Source organism: Rhinatrema bivittatum, chromosome 9 (genome assembly GCF_901001135.1).
Source record: "Rhinatrema bivittatum chromosome 9, aRhiBiv1.1, whole genome shotgun sequence".
In the NCBI taxonomy this organism is placed as follows: Eukaryota; Metazoa; Chordata; class Amphibia; order Gymnophiona; family Rhinatrematidae; genus Rhinatrema; species Rhinatrema bivittatum.
Window position 1 is genome coordinate 64,434,928 of NC_042623.1, and position 26,157 is coordinate 64,461,084.

The following is a 26,157-nucleotide window of genomic DNA, read 5'->3' on the forward strand; positions in this document are numbered from 1 at the left end:
GTCTTGGTATAAGGATTTCACTTCATTAGGATTCATTTAGGTGCATTTAATGCTTGCTGCCGGTTTATAGAAGGGACTTAATATCTGATTATTCTTTAGTTGTCAAGTTTATGTGGGACTAACTTTATTTGAAACATTTCATAAGGGGATTTCTAGTATCTTGGGACATCAATGTGGTTATTCCCCCAGTTGATGAAAGCCCCTTTTTAAGCTTCACAACTCTTGTTGTCCTAACATGACCACTATGATAAGTTCACAGTAGGCGATTATCTGCACTTTCCATTGCTTTTGCATGCAGCAGTTAATTTGAATGCAGTTTACCTGAGAAACTTGCTCTTTGTTTATACCTCTCATTAAATCTCATTAAATATTTTTTCTTTCCTTGATTTAATAAACTTAATAAAGTTGGTTCTGAATTTGGAATATTGAAAAGTTTCCTACTTCATTACCTTTGCCTCACTATACATGAACGATGGAGATGTGTTCTATTAATTTTGGGGTAATTTCACACTATTGTGCGACTATTTTGCAAATATTAGCTTTTATCTTCTGAAAAGGCTGAATCTGCCAGTCTGATTGGTGAGTGATCTCCTGTGGCAAATTAAAGCCAAAATGTATGGCTTCATATTGATAATGAAAGTCATTTTACTTGATCTATAACTCATCTGAGGACATTCCTTAAACTCTCTCTGCATAATCCCTGCTGGGAAGCTTATTGGGATATGGGGCCTTATAAACATACTTGATTGGTGCTGTATGCACTGATGTGTGTTCCAACAATAGTAATAAATAATAATGAAAGTAAGCAGGCAAAGAATAGGAAACCACTCTACCTCACAGAGATAACTCATGGTAGCTTTGTTGCTTAATTATAGCTTAAAATATTTCTTGATATAAAACACATCTCCAGCCAGGTTTAATGCACTGTGCATCCAACTAACAAAGAGCTGGAGGAGAATTTGGAACGTATTTGTATTATTAATCAGTAAGCTATTTTGCAGTGCTGAACAAAGATTTTTTTTAAAGCTTGCATTAATTGTTTTGATAACTGTAGTAATTTAACCTTTGTTATGACAGTGAAAAAAAAGATTTAACTGTAATGTCAATTTACACAGCATTATTTCATGCTTTTACTGCAATGCAACATGATATAATTGAATAAATGTAATAAAACCCCTCTTGGACTCTTAATTTGTGTACCAGATGTGTTACTTGACTTCGGTAGAGTTCATTAGCAGGTTAGGTATCTACACAGAATAGACATTTTAAATTGCTGTCAGTTGTTTCTAGTGACAACTGTTTTGGTACATACATATCCTCTTTTTTTGTACAATGCCTGCTGAATATCTTCATTGTGGTCCCAACTTCAATTAAAATTTCTTAATTGGTGCAGCAGCTTCAATTTATACTGAACTTAATCTGTTTATTGCCCAATTTCCTTGTAATTTAAAAGGTCACTATTTTCATGTAGTTGATACATAAATGTTAATTTGCATGCTTCAAAGTATGAGATGTTTTAAATATTTCAAGTAATCTTTGACTTATTAGGTAATAGGGTTTTCATTTGATGGTTGCTTCTGTTAAGAAATCATGTCTGCAATGTAACCTTAAATCAAAGCTAATTGGTAATTGTACAGTATTGTCTTATAGTAGTGTCTTTGTCTTTGCATAAATTGATACTGAAAAGCTTTGCGGGGTTATTTTTTACTACAGTGCGTGAATTACTAGACCTGTTTGGCACTTGACAGTTTATAGAGAAAATGTATTCTTAGCTGTTGATACTGATTTTATTCATCCAAATCATTTGGATGATACCCAAAATGTTTGGATAATTGAGATTTTAGATAAGAGGGTATATTATGCACTTTATTACTCTGAGGGATATGAATATGATCTGTTACAAAGTTCTATATGAAAGAGATATGGGTAACTGGGTAAACAGAAAAACATCACGGCAGAAAAATACCATATAGCCTATCTGGTCTGCCCATCCACACCAATTATTCCCTTGGAGATCCTCTGTGTTTATCATATGCATTCTTGAATTCACATACTGTCTTTTGTCTCCACCACTTCCATGGGGAGGCTGTTCCATGAATCCACTGCCCTCTCTGTAAAGAAATATTTCTTTAGATTACTCCTGAGTCTACCCTCTCTCACTCTCATCCCATGACCCCTCATTTTAGAACATACTTTCTATTGAAAGAGACCTGCCTTCTGTAGGTCCTATGCAGTCAAGCATCTTTCAAGGTTTTTGCCATTACCTTATCCACTTGGTCACTTTAAGATCATTAGATATGACCACATCTAGATCCTGCTTTTTTTTTTTTTTTGTACTCCCTTGGGTTTTTGCAGTCAAAATGCATGACTGGGTTTTTTTAGCATTAAATCTTATTTTCCAAACTCTAGATCATTCCTCAAGCTTCGCTAGATCCCTCATCATTTTTGTCACACCTTCCTACTGTATAACCTGTTGCAGATTTTGGTATCATTGGCAAAAAGACAAACTTTTCTCAGCAATCCTTCCACACTGTTGCTCACAAAAATGTTGGAAAGAACTGATCCAAGAACAGAGCCCTGTTGTACACTGCTAGTAATATCCCTCTCCTTGATGTGAACTCCATTTACCATTATGCTTGCTTGCCTCGCACTCAACCAGTTTCTACCGTAGTCAGTCATTTTAGGGCTCATACCTAGAGCGCTCAGTTTATTTATGGTGCTTATGTGGAACCAGGTCAAATGCCTTAATGAAATCCAATTATGCAACATTTTAGCACTCTTCTCTGATCCAACTCTCCAGAGCTGTAGCTGGCCAATTTGGCGCCTATGGCCAAGTAAAAAACTGCACACTCACCCATTATACAGCACATGACACAACTAGTTGGGAGACTCTGTTCAGTGTTTGTACAGCAATGCCCATGGCCAGTGCAAGGGTATTAGGTGCCCTAGGAAAACTTTACAGCCTTGCACCTCCTCACACAAAATAATATGCATTTATAATAACAGATTTGACATGAAAGAGAACATTCAAAGCGCAATTTTCATATTGTAAGCAATACATATTGATATATATTGTAAGTGACCCAAAATTTTGGTCGCTCTTCTTTGGACCGCCTCTATCCTGTTATATTATCCTCTGCATTCCATTCAGAGCAAGGCAAAACTTTAGATAAATATTTCTTATAATGCAAAGGATACTTGCAATTCTCAAGAATAAGATTAAAAAGACTGTCTCTCAAATATAATGCAATAACATGTGATATGCAGAACATTCCTGAGGGGGGGTGGGGTGGGGAGAAGATAAACATTCTAGCTTTCTGGTGCCATTTTGCTGCTATTGTGTTAGATTCATTTTATATAAATATATTGTTAAGATTTAAAACAGAGCTAAACGTATATTTGTTCACCTTTTCTGTTCTTTCTAAAGCTAAACAGAGTACTCTAACACGAGTTCATCTATGTAACACAGGAAGAAAAGAAATAAACAAATCTTTACTATTTAACGTAGTATAGGAGAAAGAAAAACCTTTTCCTTCTTATTAACCCTTGCTTTTAAACAGGGCAAGAGGAAAACCTTGGAAAAGTCACAGTGCAAGATGAAGAGTTAAGAAAAAATTTGAAAGAAGTTAGATATCATAAAACACAAATGTCCTTGAGATAACTGTACATATCAAGATTTTCAAAATATTTAGGTATCTTCACATCAACATTTGGTAATATTTATTTTATTTATTTATTTAACAGCTTTTCTATACCGACATTAAAATACACATCATATCGGTTTACATTTCAACTAGAAAGGAGGAAAGTTACAATGAACAGGGTAGGGGGAAATTGGACAACTGGCAGGCTACGGATTGAGGCTCTTAAGGTAAGAGCATCGCACAGTATTGCAACAAAGTAGGCGAGAAGGATAGTGAAAACAGAGTTAAGTATAGAAGAGTACAAAAAGATTAAATGGGTTCAACAATTTAAAAAGTTATTTACAGGTTGCATGATATGACAAAGGATTTAACGATTACATGGCCAAAACATTAAAGAGTCCATGGCCGAGAGTTACAGTATTTACAACATTAACAAATTTCAAGAGGTCGGGGAAGGTGGTCGCGATTAGTCCGGGAAGGCCTGGTGGAAGAGCCAGGTTTTTAAAGCTCTTCTGAATTTCTGAAGGCAAGGCTCGAGGCGAATATCGATAGGTAGGGTATTCCATTGCATGGGACCAGCGATGGAGAAGGCACGGGCCCTTGTGGCTGTGAGGCGGGCTTTCTTGAGTGAGGGGACTTGAAGTGTGCAATTACATATCATTCTTAATGAAAGCATGTGTACAGGGTATACCGTAATACTTCCTTAAGAAAGTAATTTTAGCTGAGTTTAGATTGAGAAAGGAAGGTAAGCTATGCTAAGAGAGAAGCATTGAAGACTAGAAAGATAGCAGGGGCAGAAAACATGAAGTAGATCTGAGAGGTTTTCTTTTCTTAGAAAAATTATAAAAACAGTCCCCATAGAGAGAGAGAGAGAGAGATGATGCAAGGTTAAAAAGTATCTGAGCCATTTGTAACCATTTACTGTAGTCCTACACTCAATACCAATACAAATCCATTCCAGATGGATTCATTATTCTCTTTTACACACCCGCAGAAGTTTCTCTATATGCCAATAGAGTTTTAAAAACCAAGAAAAGGAGTGTAGAGCAGCCCAGGCACTGGGTTATATTTTAATAAGAGCAATTCATACACAAATGAATCTGATGTGAGCATTTTTACCTTTAAAGTTTCCTCATTTATAATAAAAATTCTCAATTAATGAGCTTTAGCTCAAAAGATTCTATATTGCATTCGGTGTACAAGAACACAGATTATTATCATTCTCTTTTTACTAGCTCATTAAGTTTATTTAAAAACATTTCTCATCCATTTCAAACCAGTTGTGCTAAGCAGGTTGCAACACACATAGGGGGTACATTTTATAAAAAAGCACGAGCGCGTACTTTTGTTCACGCACCAGGCGCAAACAAAAGTACGCCGTATTTTATAAGCTACGCGCGTAGCTTATAAAATCCGGGGTCGGCGCACGCAAGGGGGTGCACATTTGTGCACCTTGTGTGTGCTGAGCCCTGCGCACGCTGCCCTTTCCCTCCGAGGCTGCTCCGAAATCAGAGCGGCCTCGGAGGGAACTTTTCTTCTGCCTCCCCCCACCTTCCAATCCCTTCCCCTATCTAACCCCCCCCCCCCCCCCAGCCCTATCTACCCCCCCCACCTTTATTCCCAAAGTTACACCTGCTCGGGCCGGCTGCCGGCACGCCAGGTTCCGGTCCGGGGGCTGGTCCGGAGGCCGTGGCCATGCCCCCGGAATTCTCCCTGATGACGCGCCGCCACGACACGCCCCTGACATGCCCCCCCCCCCAGGAAAGCTCCGGGACTTACGGATGTCGCCGAGCCTATGCAAAATAGGCTCGGGGGGGGGGGGGGGGGGTTGGGGTAGGTTTCCGGGGGTTACGCGCGTAACTCTTTGAAAATCTACCCCATAGTAAATACAATATAAAATTCATACATATGAAAAATATTTTAAGAACGTTACTTAAAAAAAAGCTTCTAAAAATAAATGGGTCTTTATTGTTTATGAAGCAACTTTAAATCGGATATCTTGCGTAGTTCCCTGGGCAATGAATTACACAAAATTGGGCCAATAACAGAAAAGCCCGCTTTCTAGCTTCTTTAATTGATGGAACTCTTAAAAGCCAATTCTTGTGACTGAAGAGTGTGACTAGGAACATAAGAATTCAAAATACCCTTCTTTTGTTTCTATCTTACCCATCTCCCTGAGGCTCCTAAACGTGCCTACGCCAGCTTCTTTACCCTTCTCATTCCAAGTTATCACCCCTTGTTTATTGTAATTTCTCCCGTTCTCTAAGTTTTGATGTAAACCGATGTGATATGACTTGTCATGAATGTCGGTATAAAAAAGTATTAAATAAATAAATATAAATGCCCATTCATTTCAGAGCTTTAAAAACTAAAATCGGCAGCGGTTTGCCTTTGATTGTCTGGAGGTGAATTTCCTTCCTTTACCTGATCTTACTGCGCGGCCTGGACGTCGGGGCCGGAGTTTGAGCGAGATGCCTACAAAAGCGGCATCCCACAACTCCCAAACTGCAGCAGTTTGCCTTTGATTGTCTGGAGGTGAATTTCCTTCCTTTACCTGATCTTACTGCGAGGCCTGAACGTCGGGGGTAGAGTTTGAGCGAGACGCCTACAAAAGCGGCATCCTAGCGGCGTGCCGCAGCCGCCAGCATGCCGCCAAAGCTGCGCGCGGCTTTGCTCGGCATAGCTTGGCGTGTTTGGCTTTGGCAGGAGATTCTGATTAATTGTACCGCTGTCATGAGTTTATGGGAAGGTAATAAGGCTTTTTGATATTGTCAACTGCAAAGGATCCTAGGTAAGACCTTTCTCTTTGGTGTTTTTCTTTTTTAATCTTGGTTTACAATATTGAACTCAGCTGGGTCTCCTCTTTGCAATGCCACATACAAAGAGGAAGGCAAAGCTGAGAGAATTTTATTCTACACCAGTGTCTATTAACCCAAAATAGAGGATTGCTTTGCAAGGACTCCCATAGATACACCAGGAGCAGGAGTCACTGAGGGACTAGACCAGGAGCAGGGGATAATCCTTCAGACTCAAGAGACATCTTTAACTCCTGGAGCACCAGAGACACCTGAGCCGCCATCTGGGAATAGAGAAGGGATTTTTCTTTTGGAGGATCCAAACTTAATCTGAATTTCACGCCATTGCGAGATCAGAGAGTAGCAGAGGATTTAATCTGCTCCTCGGAGAGCCCAGAGATGGACTCTAGGGAACAAAATGGTATTCCCTCTTTAAAGTCTGTACCCAGGCAGGCTCCAATAGAGGGAGGAAGTGGAGGTATTCATGGTGGGTCCTTAACTGGAATATCTACTTCAAGGAACTTTACCCTGGAAGAAATTGGGACTATGTTAGTCACAATTCAAAAATCTATAAATAATATTGCTAATACATTGCAGGAGGTTTTGAATAGGAACTTGGTCTTACAGACGAAGATTGATAAAATAGAAGGTGTTGTGAATTCTTTAGAGGTAAAAGTGAAGGAGATAGATAAAGTACAAGTAAACCTAATTAGGTCTGAAAAAATTCATTATGATAAACTGGAAGTTATAGAAAATCAAATTAGAAAAAATAATTTAAGAATACTTAATTTTCCTAAAACTCATTTAATATCTGCAATTGACCTATTTAGAAGCTATCTTGTTAATGTGTTAAAGTATACCAACGAGGCAATACCAGCAATTGCAAGAATATACTATATTCCTCAGAATCAAGAAATAGAAAATAAAAAACAAGATAATCAAGGCGATTTGAATTTGTCCGATTTATTGGAAAAGTCTTTCGAGACAAACATAAGTACTAGAGCTACCCTCATTGTGCAACTTTCCTTTCTATCTGAAAGAGATTCATTACTCAGATTATATTTCAGAAATCAAAATGTTAAGTTTTACGGTCAGAATATAAGGATTTTTCCAGATATTTCACGAGAGACACAAATCAGAAGAAAGGAATTTCTATCAATGAGGGGGGAAGCTCAACAAAAAGGGGCCAAATTCATATTGAGATTTCCATGCCGTTGTATTATTACATGTTAGGGGAAGAAATATGTTTTTAACCAACCTATTCAGTTGAGATCATACCTGAATGCCCAATCCTAATAACCTCTATTGAGCTGGTAAATAGAGTAAATAGACTCACAGATATAGAAATATGATGTTTGGTGTGAAATTTTATGTACTGTTATTGTTTTGTTGTGAATTGTATCTTAAATATTAAAAAAAATTAAATAATAAAAAACAAACAAACCCTAAAATCAATTAATATAAAAGGGGAGTGACATGATCCCAAGGCTGGTCATGCATGACTAGCCTTGCAGCAGAATTTTGTAAAACTTGCAGAGCACGAATACAAGATCCCGGTAAACCCATATATAAACTGTTACAATAATCTGTAGATGAGAGCACAAACGATTGCACCAATGTGTGAAAATCTTTGTGATCCAATACATATCTTATGTGACGCAATGTCTCTAATTAAAAAATCAAACAAAAACAAAACTGATCTAAGTTTTGACTTTAATTGCGGCAAAAAATTTAACTTTTTGTCAGATAACACCCCTAAGTTCCTTGAGACAGTTTTTATCGGTATCCTAGTTCCATTTATCAATATTGGGTATCATATAAAATCCTGAGAGGTCTGAAGAAGTTATTTACTTTTAAATTCTTCTGCTAAACTGCTTCTTAATTCAAGAACAAGACAAAATAATCAATTTAGTTTGTTCCCTTTTTTATTCCTCTACCTTAAAAAAGAATTAAAAATATTAACATGGTTAATAAGAATTTAAAAACGGAATAATAAATTTATGATGCCATATAATGTAAGCAAATAAGGGGATTAATAATGCAAGAGACAAGCTGTGAGTTGTTGGTTTTTTTTTTGTTCTCTTTTCTGCAACAAGGGGAGAGGAGAAATTCCTAAGGGGGGGACTTTCTATTTGGGCGCCATCTTGATTTTCATAATCTATATACATTTTTCATATGAGAGAAGGCAAATAAAATGCTTTTAAATAGATGTGATTAATTCTTAATATTTTATAAAGGCAGCGTTTCTGAATTCATGAATACATTAACTATTACCTGAAAGCAGGAAAATGAAAAACAAGGTAAACTCCAGAACACATACTGACCATGGCGACATATCTAAAAATATTTAAAGCTTTTCATAATGTTTGCCCTTTTGTATTAACAAATTATCTTAAACAATGCATAACATTACTCTATCAAAAAGCACCAAAGAGAGGGAAATAGAATCCAATCCTATTGCCACAAATCGATATACACAAGAGACAATATCATAGACAAATGCTCAAGAATTGTAATCTACTGTCTCTCGCCCGCAATGGGCCCTCAGGCAGTCGTCAGCCTTCTGAGCAGCATTTTTTGTAATCATTTATTGTCTCTTGTATTTCTACTACTAAAGACTATATTATTCAATTTTATAGCAAAACTTTATTAACACATCTCTTAAAATAGTATCAACCTATTATCTCTATATTGAAACCGGAATACTTATCCAATTCAGACGCTCATCAGCCACTGATTTTTGACTGGAACAAATTCTCAAATTTTTCACCCAATTTTTTCACCCGACATGGGCCATGTTTTGACTATTACAATCTTCTTCAGGGGAAATAGTTAATATCCACCATCGGCACAATATTCTCTTAACCTAAAAAGAAGCATACAATAAAACTCATACACACTCTTTCTTAAAAGTGAATCCTTCATATCTAATTTCCATCTCAAACATCCAGCTCTAAATAATGTCCTAGCACATATCCAACATTTGTTATACTAGTTCAACATTGTTGTGAAAAAAGTCATACATTTTTGGATTTAACCTTTGCAGTGATTGAACAACTGAGACCATGTAATTGGGGTGGTGACTTTGACAATTATTTGATACAGAGGGAACAAAAGTGGATTTACTATTTTGATACGGTGACTCCGAAAGGATTAATTAAAGAAATAGACTGGTCTGTTTTTTGAATGATTAGATGCTGCGTTTCCTTTAAATTTGACTTGATGTTTGAATTGTGGGCATTGTAGTCCCTGTTTCAGGGAAGGAGTGATCATTTCCGGTGACGTTAGAGAGGGAGGTACACTTAAACTTGACTTTTTGGATCTTGAATGAGCTGAAATGCCGAGACGCCATGTTGTGGCATTGTCTTTGAAGAGACATTATTTGAGTGTCTGGATAAGCGATTATTTCTATGATATAAAGTAGAAAACAATATAGCAGTTCAGTGTAACAGATGTTGGATATGTGCTAGGACATTCTTTAGAGCTGGATTTTTGAGATGGAAATTAGATATGAAGGATTCACTTTTAAGAAAGAGTGTGTGTGAGTTTTTTATTTTATGTTTCTTTTTAGGTTAAGAGAATATTGTGCCGATGGTGGATATTAACTATTTCCCCTGAAGAAGACTGTAATAGTCGAAACATGGCCCATGTCGGGTGAAAAGTTTGAGAATTTGTTCCAGTCAAAAATCAGGAGCTGATGTGCTTCTGAATTGGCTAAGTATTCCGGTTTCAATATAGAGATAATAGGTTGATACTATTTTAAGAGATGCATTAATAAAGTTTTGCTGTAAAATTGAATAATGTGGTCTTTAGTAGTAGAAATGCAAGAGACAATAATGATTATGAAAAATGCTGCTCAGAAGGCTGACGACTGCCTAAGGCCCATTGCGGGCGAGAGAAGTAGATAAGCATTTGTCTATGATATTGTCTCTTGTGTATATTGGTTTGTGGCAATAGGATTGGATTCTATTTCCCTCTGTTTGGTGCTTTTTGATTGTTTATATTGAGAGGAGTTGGCTTCTGTTTTTTGTGATTCAATAACATTATTCTATTTCATATATAATTACTTTGAAATGAGAAGGAAATTATTTGAGTTCACATGTCTTAAACATTCAGAGCCTGGAAAAAGAAACTGGGCTACTAGAAAACATGGAATGGATTTGAATGTATCTACAGTACAGAGACAGCAGAAATCAAGACAGCGATCTCAGAGGCAGAGCTGCATTTACGCACAGATAAGCTAGATTAAGAGGTGAAAAGAATGTAATACACTAGCCAAAACAAGAATGGATTTGCTAAACATAAGAAATGACAAAATATTTAATAGAATAATTCAGGCACAATGTAATCATCACCTTTTTCTCTCTTCATTCCTACAAAGCATTGAGGTGCTTGAGAAGGGAAAGATTTTTGTGAGCGCTTGGCCAAAATTCACATAAAATAAACACAAACAGCAAAGAGACAGACATGAAAACACCTTAAAACTATTAATCATTATCTTAAATCTATGAAAACTGTTAGAACACTCATAAGCAGCATCATATATTACCCAGAAAAAGTTTTCACCTTAAAACACATTCACACTGACAAGCACTGCAGTTCTTCAAATAGATGCATCGATCAAGCAGAGCACACACGCACTCACTGGATATCCTTTCGCCACGTAGTCTCACTTTATGTCTAGGTACCTTGAACCTTAATCTTAACCTGCTATTCCTGTCAACTATAGTATATTTATATAGTTAAAATAGTATCTCTATATTAGCGGTATACAAACATTTTTAAATAAATAAATAACTAACTTACCTAAACTAAACTTAAACAGTAAAGCCAACCCAATGTATCCCCAGTGCAAACTACTCACCAGCAGTGGAACACAGTGGAATCCTTGCATTCCTAATCCAGTGAGGATAATGCAACAAATCTAAACCTAACTAAACCTATAAACGTAATACCTAAAGGAAGTTTTTTCCAACTGCTGGTTAGCAAGACTAAAGCCCTGATCCGGGGGGGGAGGGGGAGAGACAGTCAGCTGCTGAGGGAGGATGAGGGCAAGGAAATGACCTTTGTCTCCATTCACCAAATGGGGCAGCAGTTGACATGTCTACGCTGGTCATTTTTCTTCCATGGGAATGTATATAAAAAGTTGCTATGAGTAAGGTCTAATTTCTCTTTCTAGCACAGTCAGTGTCTGTTAAGCTCTCTTTATCTTCACAATAGTCAGCGTTGGTATAATATGCCAGCTTCCCACATGACTTCTTACAAGGAGTTAAGACTACTTTTTCAAAGCTTTTCTTTAGTTTCTGACAGCCTCTGTTATGATGGCTATTGGAAGTTCCAGGCTGGCAACATCTTTACGTAGGATCTGTGAAAGTGTTGGTCTTTCTATCAGAAGCACGGTACCCTCATGTGTGGTGGTTGTTTTGGTCTAACATACATTATTCTTAACTAAGGGTCTCGCTTTGACTTGGAGCATACTTTTGTTTGATGTGGCCATGGGTTGGGAATTCTAGGTTAAGAGCATCATTGTTCTGTGTACAGCTTTCTGTGTAGGCTGGGCTGCCTGAGTTCAGTGCATCCTATCTGCTTTCTGAAAGTACTATTTCTTTCATAGCTCAAAATATTGGAACCCCCCCCCCCCTCCTTGCTGCAGGACTGCTGTCTTCATCCTAATTTTGTTGAGTTCCTAATTAAGTTTAGGTTGCTAGGGAAGTAGCAGTGCATACAATTAGAGTCCTTTAAATTTATTGGTGTATTCACTATTAATCTGATAGTGACCAACAAGGGGATAATTACACTCTCAATAAGAGCTGGTGCAATAGTATGATTTAGATAAGAGCCTGTGATTTTTAATGTGAAAATGTCTCTTATCTGTAAATCAGAGTAAGCTAGGGGGGGTGGGTGGGAGGCAGGGAAAGACAGACACTAGAATTTAACTCCCTCTGGCTTGCTTTTTATCTCAGACACACACATTAAAGAATATACCACGTTTCACCTTTCCCCAAACTTTTTTAAGTCCTAAGATTTCCCAAAGCAATACTTACCAATCCTCTTCAGCCACCAGCAAGATGATCTTCTCCTCTGAGTGAACCCATTGGGTTGATAATTACTGAGCTCTGCCCCTGCAGTATATCTTGTGCTTCAAGGAAAGTTAGTACTACACAATCCTTTTGCTGATTTAAATTTTAGTTAGTGAGCCTGGTTGACTCACTGTTAATCTTTCTGTTTAACAAATGTTGGCACCTATTCAAATCAATCCACACTATTCTAACATCTTTTCAGTATGAGTAACTGACCTTTTTCAACCTTTTTACTTAGTTTAGAGTTTGTGTCTACCTATTATCTCCCAATAACTTGCTCTCTCCATCCCAGTCAATAAATTAAAATATTTTATATCTTCTAATGCAAGATTATCCAACTCTGAATAAAAGAGCCTTGCTTTGGACCCTCCCTCCTTCATTGGCACTCATCCCTACTTTAGATAAATACTAATGGATAATTATCAAAGGCATCCTTAAATAGTCAAGTCTTGACTTTCTTCCAAAAAGTTAAACAATTCAACTCTAAATTAATCTCTAGAGGAAAAGAATTCCAGAGTGCAGGATTAAAGCAAGAAAAAGCACAAATGTTTGACCATCAATTTAAGAACTAGGAAAAATGGGACAGCTAAGATGATCTCTGTATCCATATAGGCTCACAGTGCTGGGTGATGACATTTGTAGCAGGGGATTCAATCTTGCTCCCTCAGCCCTCTCTCCACTGCTCTCCTGCCTCCCTGTGAGTCATTAGCAGTCTCGCTTCCTCAGTCCCCTCTAACCTCTTCCCCCCCCCCCCTACTCATATATACATTCATTGAGGTCTCCAGCAGTCATGCTTCCTTAGTCCCCTCTCCACAAGATACAAAAGACACTTGGAACCAATATGATATTAGGTCTAACATGTATTTGGTGTGGGCTTGTCCCTCAGAAAGCCATAAATAAACAATTACAATATAGTAAAACTCCCATAGCAAAATAGCATTAACTGTTGGCATTCAAACAGTAACAACCCTACTTATGAAAAGGCAACACTGCAAATATTACATAAGGCTCTAACACACAATACAAACCTTTTAGGAAAATAGAACAAGACAGGCTACTTAAAAAACCTATAAAATACATGTACCTAAACATATTGTACATAAGCTTTTTAAAACTACATATGTCCCTCCTTCAGATAGCAGATTAAAGACAGGTCCTGTATTGTCTTAATTGCTCATATACAGTATTTTTTAGATATAATAAAAGCTATCACAGCTTGCTAAGAATACAGTTTACCCCAAGAGACTAATCTGTCATATCAAAATAACACTAATTCCCATGACTCAAACAGCAACAACTCTATCCAGGAAAAATGAACACTGCAAATAATATATCAGGCCCTAGGAATATTAACACACAAGCTATTGAAAACAAAACAAGAGAGTGCTGTAGACCCCAACTCAGAAACTCTACGTAGAGACCTTCATTTTTAGTTTCTATTTTATTTTTTCTTGGGCATTTCAATATTAGAACTAAAAAGAAATCAATGAAAAATAACTGCACTGATTTTTTTCTCTTGTAAGAACATAAGAAATTGCCAATCTGGGTCAGACCAAAGGTCCATCAAGCCCAACATCCTGTTTCCAACAGAGGTCAAACCAGGCCACAAGACCCTGGCAAGTACCCAAACACTAAGAAGATCCCATGCTACTGATGCCAGTAATAGCAGAGGCCATTCTCTAAGTCAACTTGATTAATAGCAGTTAATGGACTTCTCCTCCAAGAACTTATCCATACCTTTTTTAAATCCAGCTACACTAACTGCACTAACCACATCCTCTGGCAACAAATTCCAGAGCTTAATTGTGTGTTGAGTGAAAGAAGTTTCTTCGATTAGTCTTAATTGTGCTACTTGCTAACTTCATGGAGTGCCCCCTAGTCCTTCTATTATCTGAAAGTGTAAATACCATCCAGTCTACGTGATTTGCTACTCTTTAGTTTGTCAGTCTGACCTACTACATCTTCCAGGTTTACAGTAATTTGGTTCAGTTCATCTGACTCATCACCTTTGAAAACCATCTCCGGAACTGGTATCTCCCCAATATCCTCATTAGTACTCATTTAGTCTTTCTGCAATGGCCTTAACTTTCCTAAGAGCCCCTTTAACCCCTCGGTCATCTAACGATCCAACCGACTTCCTCACAGGTTTCTTGCTTTGGATATATTTTAAAAAGTTTTTATGAGTTTTTGCCTCTATGGCCAACTTCATTTCAGATTCTCTCTTTGCCTATTTTATCAATGTTATACACTTAACTTGACAATGCTTATGCTTTTTCTATTTTCTTCAGATCGATCCTTCCGATTTTTGAAGGATTTTTTTTTGGCTAAAATAGCTTCTTTCACCTCACTTTTTAACCATGCCGGTAATCGTTTTGCCTTCCTTCCACCTTTTTTAATGCATGGAATACATCTGGACTGTGCATCAAGGATTGTATTTTTAAATAATGTCCATGACTGTTGAACATTTTAAATCTTTTGCAGCTGCACCTTTCAGTTTTTTTCTAACTATTTTCCTCATTGTATCAGTTTCCCTTTTGAAAATGTAGTGTTAGAACTGTAGATTTACTTGTCTCCCTTCCAGTTATTAATTTAAATTTGATCATGTTATGATCAGTATTTCCAAGTGGCCCCACCACCGTTACCTCTCTCACCAAATCCTGTGTTCCACTAAGAATTAAATCTAAAATTGCTCCCTTTCTCGTTGGTCCCTGAACCAATTGCTCCATGAAGCAGTCGTTTATTACATCCAGAAACTTTGTCTCTAGCATTTCCTGATGTTACATTTATCCAGTCAATATTGGGGTAATTGAAATCTAGCCAAAGAAGAATACGAGCAAACGCTGCACTTCATAAAATATCCAACCAAGAAAGTGCAGACCAACAAAGTTCAAGTCCCAATCAAAGGAGTTCCAAACACGAAGTATATATAAGCAAATTGTATAATTTTATTGCGGCAACTCCACTGCGTTCAGTTCCAAAGGTTACTGTTACAGAATGAGGATGAACCTGTTTGGGTTTCTGAAGAGGATGAATCTCCACTCCTGGCCCAGAGGGCACTTCAGTCCATGGATCAGCTGACAGTTCATAAAGAATTTATTTTCCTTATTGGCAAAGGAGAGAAGGATTGGAGTCTCTGCTTTCCCTGATGAATAAAGTGTGCATAGTGGAGCTCACCAGTTCACCTATATGCACATTTCTGCAGCAGTTGCTGGCCATAGGTTTCATTTTCCAGCAAACTGGGAGAGATTCACCTCCTACTGGGTAGTCCCTTCATGAACTGGAGGATGAAGAAGGAGTTTCTTTTCAGTTTAGCCAGGTTCCTTCCCCATCATGTTTCTTCTGAGAAAATAGAGGTTTCTCCCTTAATCTCTGTTGTCCTCAATGGGGTTGTGGATTTGTGTTCCTCCTTGGTCAGGAGCAGAGGAAAAGTCTATGGGAATTCCGTTAGACTTCTTTCCTGATTTACTACAGCATATTTCCTTTCCAGAGGATCTCAGTTACTCGACAAGCAAGCAAAGGTGCTTACTATCGATGTTCATAAAGAAGCTGATCTGAGAATGGATAGCTTTGGACTTCTGCAGTTCTTGAGCCATCTGCTGAATTGGCAGGAAAGCTAGTATACTAGTTGCTTGAAGACTTCCCACTTCATGCTTTTAAATGGCCTGAAAGCTCAACTTAAATTACAGGATGGAGGCTGCTTCTAGTTTTGGAGTAGTCTAACTTCTGCACTACTCTGTAGTGGTGGCATTGGCTCTTAGGTAGGCTAAAGGAAGACTGGATCATTTCAATACACCTCCAGGAAAAGACTTGAAGCTCTTGGATACTTTTTGGCAAGAAGGTGTTCCAGAGTTGCATATTAAGCTCCTGTATCACTGTGCACCAGTTTTATATGGTACAGTATCCTACATGAATGCTTAAAGAAGTTGAAGCTCTTGATGGAGTTGCCAGAAATGGAGCAGGCCAATGTTTTTTGGGTGATGGAGGATATGAGAAACATCTGATCTGCTCTTTTGTAAAGCGTTTGATATTGTGGCCAGAACTTCATTGGTGACCATTGGGGTGCAGACTGCCATTGTAGAGAGTTAGTGTTCTCTGTGAAGAAGTGCTTGATCATCTGGTGTGCTGGAGACAATCTGTTTGGGGAGAAAGTCAAGGAGATGGTAGCTTTATTTAAGAAGCATCAAGCCACCCTGTAGTTGTTAGCCAGAGTAGGAGACTAACCAATTCTGGCCAGGTGTCAGTTCTTCTTGTATAAGCGATTATTCTTTATTTTTTCAGTGTCATCAAGCCCCCACCTAGTGTGCAGCAGCTTCTTGCTAGAGGTCATCAGAGGGAAAGGTGTCGATAAATGATTCTGTAGTAGCCAAAGCTGGGGACCAGTTTATTATGGATTTGAAGCCCATGGCCCTGAGGGGAAGGGTCCAGTCCTTCCTTCCAGAGTGGGAGAAGATTACCAAATACTGATGAGTCCTAAAGATTGTGTAATAAAGTTAGAATTTGTGTTTTTCTTACTGCCTTCTGCCCCACCGATGTTTGGCCTCTTGTTAAAACACGATTCAGTTGGCTCAGCTTCAGGTAGAAATGGAGTCACTTCTTTTACAGAAAGCAATCAAGATGGTTCCTTTTAAGGAGTGTGAGCCTGATATTTCCTTAAACCCAAGAAATGGGGAAGACTGAGGCCAAATTTTGGATTTACGAGAACTGAACAATCTGTTGGTATGGGATAAGTTCAAATGAATTCCCTTTAGACAATTCTGCACTCTGTTTATCCTGGGGATTGGATGTGCGTCTTGGATCTCAAGAATGCATTCCCATTTAACCCACATACAGGAAGTTCCTCAGGTTTGTGGTGAAGGCATGTATTACCAGTATAAAGTGCTCCTTTTTGGCCTTTGAGTGAAATGAGAGTATTTATGAAGTGTTTAGTAGTGGTAATGATACATGATCGGCAGCAGGGTGTCAGAATTTCTCCTTATTTGGATGATTGGCTAACATCAGGCCCATCCCCACCAGGGCTTTTAGAGTCACTTGAGCAGATCCCATTCCACTCCTCCAGTACCTAGGATTCCTGATCATCTGTGCCAAGTTGAGCCTTATCCTTGTTCAGAGGCTTTAGTTCATGGGGTTATGGATAGCCTGTGCAGGAGAAAGCAATCTTCATGGATGAAAGGGAAGTGAAGGACCTCAGTCAGCAGATGTGGACTCCAGTAAGATCAGTCTTGATCCTACTCAAATCACATGGCAGTTGAGATGCATGTGGTCCCCACAACTGAGCTGCATATGAGGTGCCTTCAGTGAGGCTTTTGGAATCAGTGGGATCAACTATGTCAACTGTTGTACCACCAGATCTTGGTAATTCCTGGAATGAAAACATTCCTGCAGTGATGGTTGAAACTAGCAGTTCTGATTTTGGGTCTCCGCTGCTGACTCTGTCACATCAAGTGATCCTATTCATTGAATCCTCAACTAGGAAGTGAGGGACTGATATTGGAGTGGCATGAACATAAGGATTGTAGTCCTTACCAGAGAGTCATTTTCAGTTCAATCTAGTAGAACTGTGTGCCATTCGTTATGCATGTGGAGCTTTCTCTCATCTTCTGTCAGGAAAGAGAATCTTGCTCCCTGATGGACAATCAAGTGGCCATGTTCTACATAAACAGGAGAGTATGGGCTCACACATTCTTTGCCAGCAGGCTGCATTGATTTGCTCATGGCCTCTTCATAATGAGGCCTACCTGCTGGTGGCTTATCTTCCAGGAATTCAAAATATGCTACCACACGAATGGTCCTTGGATCAAAAAGTATTGGGCAGTTTATTAAATCTCTGGGGACAGCCAGCAATAGACCTATTTGCTTCATAAAGCAAGAGAAATGTCAAAGAGTTCTGTTCCATGCTTTTGATCAGATACATTTAATCTCCTGATGTCTTTCTGAAAATATAATTCAGAAAGTCCTTGGGGATCCATACCCAGATGATCCTCATTGGATGGGCCTGACCATGGCAAGTGTGGTTTGGCTGTTAATACAATCTCCAATTCCTTTGGGAACATCTGACTCTTATCATGCAGGAGAATTGCAGTCTCTTCTGACTAAATCTGTCCCCTCTGGCCCTCATGGCATGGATATTGAATGCATATTAGTCTTTTCTTTACCACTCCCAAACGGGAGTGGAGGATGTTCTGATTTTAACCAGGAATCTTTCAGCCTGAAGATCCTATAACTTCAAGTGGAAGAGGTTCTTGTCCTGGATTCAGTACAGCTATCTGGACCCATTTTCCTGTAGTTCTAGGGATTTATTCCAGTATTTGTTGTACTTTTTCATTTTCAAGTCTTCATCAATGAAAGTTCATCTTTGCTAATATGGTGTATCACTAGAAGGTGGAAAAGCTGCAATCTCTATCTGCCCTATAGTCTCTAGATTTATGAAGGGATTGAGGCATTCCAAGTTTCCAGTATCTTGGGACCTTAATGTAATTGTGGCTCAACTCCTTTGAAGTCTCCCTTTGAACTTCTGGAGTTGAGGAGTTTGAAGCTTCTCATTTGGAAAGTAGTGTTGCTTGTATTTGGTGTGTCTGCTTGAAGAGTCTGTGAATTACAAGTGCTGATCTTCTATTCACCATACCTTCAATTCTTCTTCAGCAGGATGGTTTTATGCATACACCTTAAGTTCCTTTCAAAAGGTTTGTTAGGCTTTTTTCTTAATCAAGCTATTATGCTGCTTGCTTTCTTTCTAAGACCATATGCACATAAAGGATAAAAGGCCCACCAGTCCTTGGACTGTAAGCAAGCTCTAACTCAACCTGAACCTCCTTATAAGCTACTCACCTGTTCTCAATTGATTGGGAATAGCAGTAGCCAAGGGAGCTCTGTCCAGTTGACTAGTGGTCTGTATTGTGCACTGATAGGCCCTGGTTATCTTTCAGATTACAGACTCTCTCAAGGCTCATCTGATGATGAGAGCCATAGTGGCTTCAGTGGCTCACCCCAGGGCCAATTCTATTCAGGACATTTGCAAAGCTGTGACTTGCTCGGCTGTGCACAGCTTCTTGTCCTTTTACTATCTGGACAACATGTCAAGAAGTGACAGTAGCTTTGAGCAAGCATTTTTGTTCAGCCTATTTATCTAGAATTCCACTCTCCATTGCTGGGGCCATGTTGCTTCTTCAGTAATGTCTCCTTTGTGCAGCCCTTAGTTTAGGACTCCCCTCATGTCATGGCTTATTGAGCCCTACTTATCAACTGAATAAGCAAGTTTTCTTACCTGTAAACAGGGTTTCCATAGATAGCAGAATAAATTAGCCATGCTTATTACCCATCTGCCTTTCTAGAGAGTCAACTGTCTTGCTAAAGCTTTAAGCTGTACAGAAGTCTGAAGGGGCTTATGAGGCAGTGCATTAATGTGGGAACTCCTGCTATGAGAAGATGGGTCAGTTCATTGCCAATGGATGACATAAGAACTCCGATTACAAGAAAGCAAACTTGCTATATCTGAGAATCTTCATTTACACTAACATTCCTTGTAGTTATTTCCCCACAAATGTATTCTTGTACTTGTTAGACCTTGTACTTGTTAGACCTTATCATCTTGAATATAATCTGTTGCTATAAGCCTATATTTTTCCTCTTTTAGATGCAATCTGTTGTTTTATTACAAGAATGCACTGAGGTTGTCTTAAATCTTTTGGCAGATAGTGTTTCTTTGGTTGTACAAACTGCCAGTAACACAAAAATGTTTTCAGAAATAGATTTTACATTATGGGTATGTTGTTTATTGCCACAATTTATTACAAAAAGATTCAAATCAATATTTAAAAAATTATTTTGCAAGAATCAAAGTGGAAGCAAACATCTTGTTTTTATTAGTTTTGTCATATTGATCATGATGTTAATACTAATATCTCTGCATGATGTGTATTTCAGCACAACAAAAACAACTCCTAAATCACTAACACCAGTGAAAGCAAAGAAAATCACCAGCTTCCAAGAGTTTGAAAGCAATACAAGTGATGCTTGGGATGCAGGGGATGATGATGATGAACTCCTTACAATGGCAGCTGAAAATCTAAATACAGAGGTGGTGATGGAAACAGCAAACAAAGTTATCGAGAATCATAGCAAGTTGCAAGAACAACACAAACTGCAAGAGGAGCTCCAGGAAGAGAAACCAATCCAGTTTCCAGAACTGCCCTTATTTATGAACATTGACAGCAAGATGATCAAGTCAGCTAGTGAAAGCCAGATACCAAGATCTACAGGTCCGTTTACAATGAGATTGGTAACGATTTTTTAATGTTCTGAATGCTTTCTGTATAAAGATAAAAATAGATGAGTATTGGTTCATCTTTATAATAGTTTATTTTGACTTCCTGTTGTACTTAGTAATGGTACTTTTTCTCAGACAATAAAAACCAACATCCCAAAATAAAGTTTCTTGGCATAACTAACTACAATTCAATATAATTTAAGCCATCCCACATCTGTAAACTCGGGTATTCTAAAATGTATCTCACCCCATGAAAGAATCTTTTAACTTTATCTCTGCTAAACTGGAGGCAAATAGGGGCCTAGGAGGGGTTTTCAGAAGGGCTTTTAATTTAGTTCAAACTTTTTTTTACATTTAGTTTAGAGTTCCAAGGCAGTCTTTGGTCCTGAGTTAATCTGTTATTGGTGGAGTTAGAAATATTAGACTATTTCCACCTTCAAAAGATAAAGCAAAAGGCTACAAAAACCCCCCAAGAATTTAGGCAAAAAAATTACTTTATGGATAGTGTTGTGGGAAACCTATTTTGTCTTTTTTAAGTAAATGGATAGCTCATTATGGGGAAAAACTGTCTTCAATTGGTAATAAGACAAGTAACTTGGTTGTAGTTGCCATTTATGGCTTTTTGAAGAAAATGTTTTTTGTTTTTTTTTGTTGGTCAAATATAATTTTGTATATTCTCATTGTTTATGTATATAAATTTGAAATCTCAAATAACCAGAAATTAATATATTGTTGAATTATTTTTAGCAAATGGACAGGCAAGAATGTTCATGATTAATCAGAGTGATTTTAGCCTGTCTACAACTACAGCTGGCATAATCGAATTGTTCCCCGGTAAATCTAGTATTTCTATCACTTTTGGCATTGCACCTGGTTTATTGTACTCAACTGAGCAAGTTATATTGCATGTTTTATACCAGATATAATAAACATATCTTCACTGACCCCCTCATCCCTCCAATTCCTGACAAATTTCTGTACTGTACTTAGGATAATGCCTATTATAATAGTAATAGTGTAGATTTATTGTACTCCATCTACTTTCTTTATCCTTACAAAGTTTTAAATTGTAAAGAACTTCTGAGTTATAGTACCAATAATTGTACTTGCCATTTAAATTGCTACTTATTCTTTAGGGAGTAGCAATGAAGCCTTGATAAGGTATCACAGGAAAACAGTTAAGGTATAATTTATTGGTCATACTCAATATCCATTACAATTTGTATACCTGACTGTTTTTAAATTATGCTTCCATTTCCCTTGCTATATAAACTGAACATCAAAATAATTGTTCTGATACTGCAATTACTATGTAACCTGCACAGGTGAAGCAGTAGGAGGACATGCTCAGGAGGAAAACAATGTCCCCTGTTCCATTTTGAAGCAATTGTTCCTTTGCTTGTTAATATTTTGCATTTGTTTTTGTTATGGGAATTTATTTGTCTGAAAGTAAATTATTTGATGAAGATTCATATGAAATATGTCTTTGCTCATGTTTTCGTCTTTTCATTTCGATACAGCACTTAATCTGCCTCTTGTGCTTTATATTACTAGCCCTGCCCTACCCCACAAGCCTGTCGTACAGTGCTCCGTTACACACTACTGAAAATGGCTGTACCTTGTCCATGTTTCCCTCTGTATTAAGTGTATTTGAAATACTTTAGGATAAAATTGTTATTGAATGTGCTGCCAGTCCTCTATCAGTAAAAGAAAGCTAGTTTATGAAGTAAAATTATTTTGGGGAAATTAGACTTGGGCATTTATGTTCTGATTTTTAAACCTCAGGATTTTAGTGGAAAGTATGATGATAATTAAGAAATCATGTGAAAGTTGAGACAAATATGTATGTTGATTTTTAGGGGGCAATTTTTAAAGTGTTGTGGGAGTTCAGTTCCCCATCAGGTTTCCTTTAGAAGACTGAGTCATTGATGGATAGCGCGTACTTAGTTCCTGCGTTTATTTAATTGGTTATCTGTCCTATCCTTAGAATAATGTTGGGGGTGTCGCAATAAAAATACAAAATATTAAGAACATAAGATATACCATATTGGGTCAGATCAATAGTCCATTAAGCCCAGCAGCCTATTTCCAACAGTGGCCAATCCACATCACAAGTACCTGGCATGTACCCAAATGTTAAGTAGATCTCAATCTACTATTCCTTAGTGATTAAAAGCAGTTTATGGATTTTTCCTCTAGGAACTTATCGAAAACTTTTTTAAACCCAATTACACTAACTGCTGAAACCACATCCTCTGGCAATGAGTTCCAGTGCTTAACTATGTGATGAATGAAAAACTTTTCTTTGATTTGTTTTAAGTGAGCTACTTGCTAACTTCATGGAGTACCCTCTAATCCTATTATCTGAGAGAGTAAATAACTGATTTACATTAACCTGTTTAAGTCCTTTCATGATTTTGTAGACCTTTATCATATTCCCTTCCTCAGTCTTCTCTTCTCCAAATTGAACAGCCCTAACTTCCCTAGCCTTTCCTCATAGAGGAGCTGTTCCATGCCCCTTATCATTTTGGTTGCCCTTCTCTGCTCTTTCTTCAGTGCAACCAATTATTTTTTGAGATGTGGTGACCAGAATTGCACATAGTATTCAAGGTGCAGTCTCACCATATAGTGATACAGAGGCATTATGATATCCACTGTTTTGCCATTCACTTTCTAATAAGTCCTAACATTGTTTGCTATTTTGATTGCTACAGCATACTGAGTTGACAATTTCAATGTATTATCCACTATGACGCCTAGATCTCTTTCCTTGGTAGTATCTCCTAAGGTAGAACCTAACATTGTGTGCAAGGGTTATTTTTCCCTATATGCATCACCTTGCACTCATCCACATTAAATTTCATCTTCCATTTGGAAGCCCAGTCTACAAGGTCCTCCTGCAATTTATCACAATCTGCTTGAGATTTAAATACTCTGCATAATTTTATGTCATGCGCAAATTTGATCACCTCACTTGTTGTACCCTTTTCCACATCATTTATAAATATATTAAAAAGCACTGATCCAATTACAGATCCCTGAGGCATTCCACTGTTTACCTTTTTCCACTATGAAAACTGACCATTTAACCTTACTCTCTGTTTCCTGTGTTTTAACCAATTTGCACTACACAAAATGACATTGCCTCCTATCCCATGACTTTTTAATTTTCTTAGAAGCCTCTCATGAGGGACTTTGTTGAATGACTTTTGAAAATCCAAATATAACACATCTACTGGTTCACTTTGTCCTCATGTTTATTCACTCCTTCAAAAAAAAAAAAAATGTAGATTTGTGAGTCAAGTCTTCCCTTGGGTAAATCCATGCTGGCTGTGTTCCATTAAACCATGCCTTTCTAAATGTTTTGTGATTTTATTCATTATAACAGTTTCTACGATTTTTCTCGGCACTGAAGTCAGGCTCACTGGTTTATAGTTTTCCGGATTACTCCTGGAGCCCTTTTTAAATATCAGGGTTACATTGGCTATCTTCCAATCTTCAGGTACAATGGATGATTTTAAAATATAATAAAATCAATACATATGGCAAATATGTTTTGGCCACTGTAAAAATGAAAATAACAGCAAACTCATTGATTTTTCCCAGACGTCCCCAAAGGTAACCTGGAACAAAAAAGACAGCTTTTTAATAACTTTATAAAGGTGCAAAGTACTTGCACAGAACTTTCACTTGCCGTGGGGGGGGGGGGGGCAGAGCAATTATTAAACATCTTAGTTCCCTAGTCCTTAGGTAAAACTCTGATTTTCCATTGATAAGCAGGTTGACTTAGCCATTATATGTGGATGATGTCATCTGGTGGCACTGAACAGACATTTCTTCAAGATAGTAGGACTTTCAGCTCTACTAAGCATGTGAAATAATTTCTGCGCAGACATTGCCTCATGAGCTTCCTCAGTTATATTACTTAAGTTCTTCAGTTTTTCTTCAGTTTCTGTTGCTTTCCTTTTTCAGCAGCTCCACAAAAGCACTTTTCAGTGCTACTTAAAAAATAAATAATAATAAAAAAGATTCATTTAGTTTTTTCTTCTTTTCTAAGAGGCTTTGCCGCCTCTAGATGTCTCAGAAGAGCCCAATGTTTCAAGCTGTGTGTTTGTGGTAAGGTGTAATGTTCATTACCAACAGCCATGGACTCTGCTGTAGCTGCTTGAGCCTGGAGCATAATCAGCAAAATTATTATGCCTGTGGATAGATGTCCCGGCAGTCACCATGCCCCAGATCACATTGTATTGAGGTGCTGCATAAATCTCTAGGGAGTTGCCAGCAGATCCTCCTGCAGTTTAGCATCATCTGCAAAGACTGGAACGGTAGCTCATCTATTTCTCCCATGTCTTGCAAGACAAAGCCGAGTAGTCTAGTTCTGTCAGTTGCCCTGTATCAAAGAAAAAGTACCACCAATCATGGAACTGCTGAAGCTTGCATTGAAAAGTATAAGCATTTGAAATGTGGTAAATTGCTGCCTGCGCCGTCAATGTATCTAGTATCGGCGCATCAACGCAAGTCTGCATCAAAGCGCTTGATGTAAGATCTGCCGATGCACTTGATGCTTGGAACATCGAAGCAATCAAGGCCCAGCATATTACCTCACTCAACACATGATGCATTGACAGACTCTATGCACAATGTATTAAAGCATTTGAACCATGAAGCATTGAGGGTTTTGTTGCCAATTGATCATTCGACGTAGACTGCATCTATGCATTCCACCTCTGTGCACTCGATGCATGATGCATCTAAATTGAAGCACTGCACCCTCTCAACACATTCCAAGACCTCAGCACTTTGATTGCTCGATGCAACTGGATTGAAGCACTTGGGATCCGAAAAGGGAGCACATGGCGCAGTAATGATGCAAGTGGCATTTCCATCAACACAGCATCGACACATTATGTCAGATTCCTCAGTGTGATCAGAATACCATTCATCTAAACATGACAAGTCTATATCTTCCAAATCTTTGAAGCATTTTACCCAGTCCAAGTTGCTGATCCTAACAGCTGCTCTACCAATGCAATTATATACAGCTCATCCTAGATCTGGAGGGTAAGGCTTAAGAGTACACCTTCCGCCAGTCACCACAATACTTTCATCGTCTAGGTTATTGGCAGAGGGGTTCCATCTGGATATACTGGATTTGATTGTTGCAACCTCTCATGCTCTCCTCTTTTTTCCCTGCACCGTCAATCGCCAAGCTCCCCGGTGTTCCCGGGATGGCATCGGCGCTGCCGACCGCCATCTTATTTCTTGAATCACCCAGGCGCGCACACAGGGCCTCCTTTTGTATACGTCATGGCAGGAACCTCGGGGGCGTCCCCTCCCGATGATGTCAACCCACTGGTGTACTTAAGCTGTCCGGC

At 38.2% G+C, this 26,157-nt stretch overlaps 1 protein-coding gene across 7 annotated transcripts in view; it reads left to right on the forward strand.

Moving 5' to 3' along the window:
• Positions 1-26,157, forward strand: part of TBC1D22A (TBC1 domain family member 22A) — a 970,480-nt gene that overhangs the window by 49,809 nt on the left and 894,514 nt on the right. For 6 of the 7 annotated variants that reach the window (XR_003858779.1, XM_029617102.1, XM_029617099.1 and 3 more), the window contains exon 4: positions 20,440-20,774. Coding sequence is in view for 6 of the 7 variants with exons in the window: in XM_029617102.1 (XP_029472962.1) it covers positions 20,440-20,774 (335 nt within the window). In the remaining variant the exon portion in view is untranslated. Of the gene's footprint in view, positions 1-10,010; positions 10,692-20,439; positions 20,775-26,157 lie in introns of all 7 variants that reach the window. The other variant, XM_029617103.1, reaches the window with a different exon arrangement.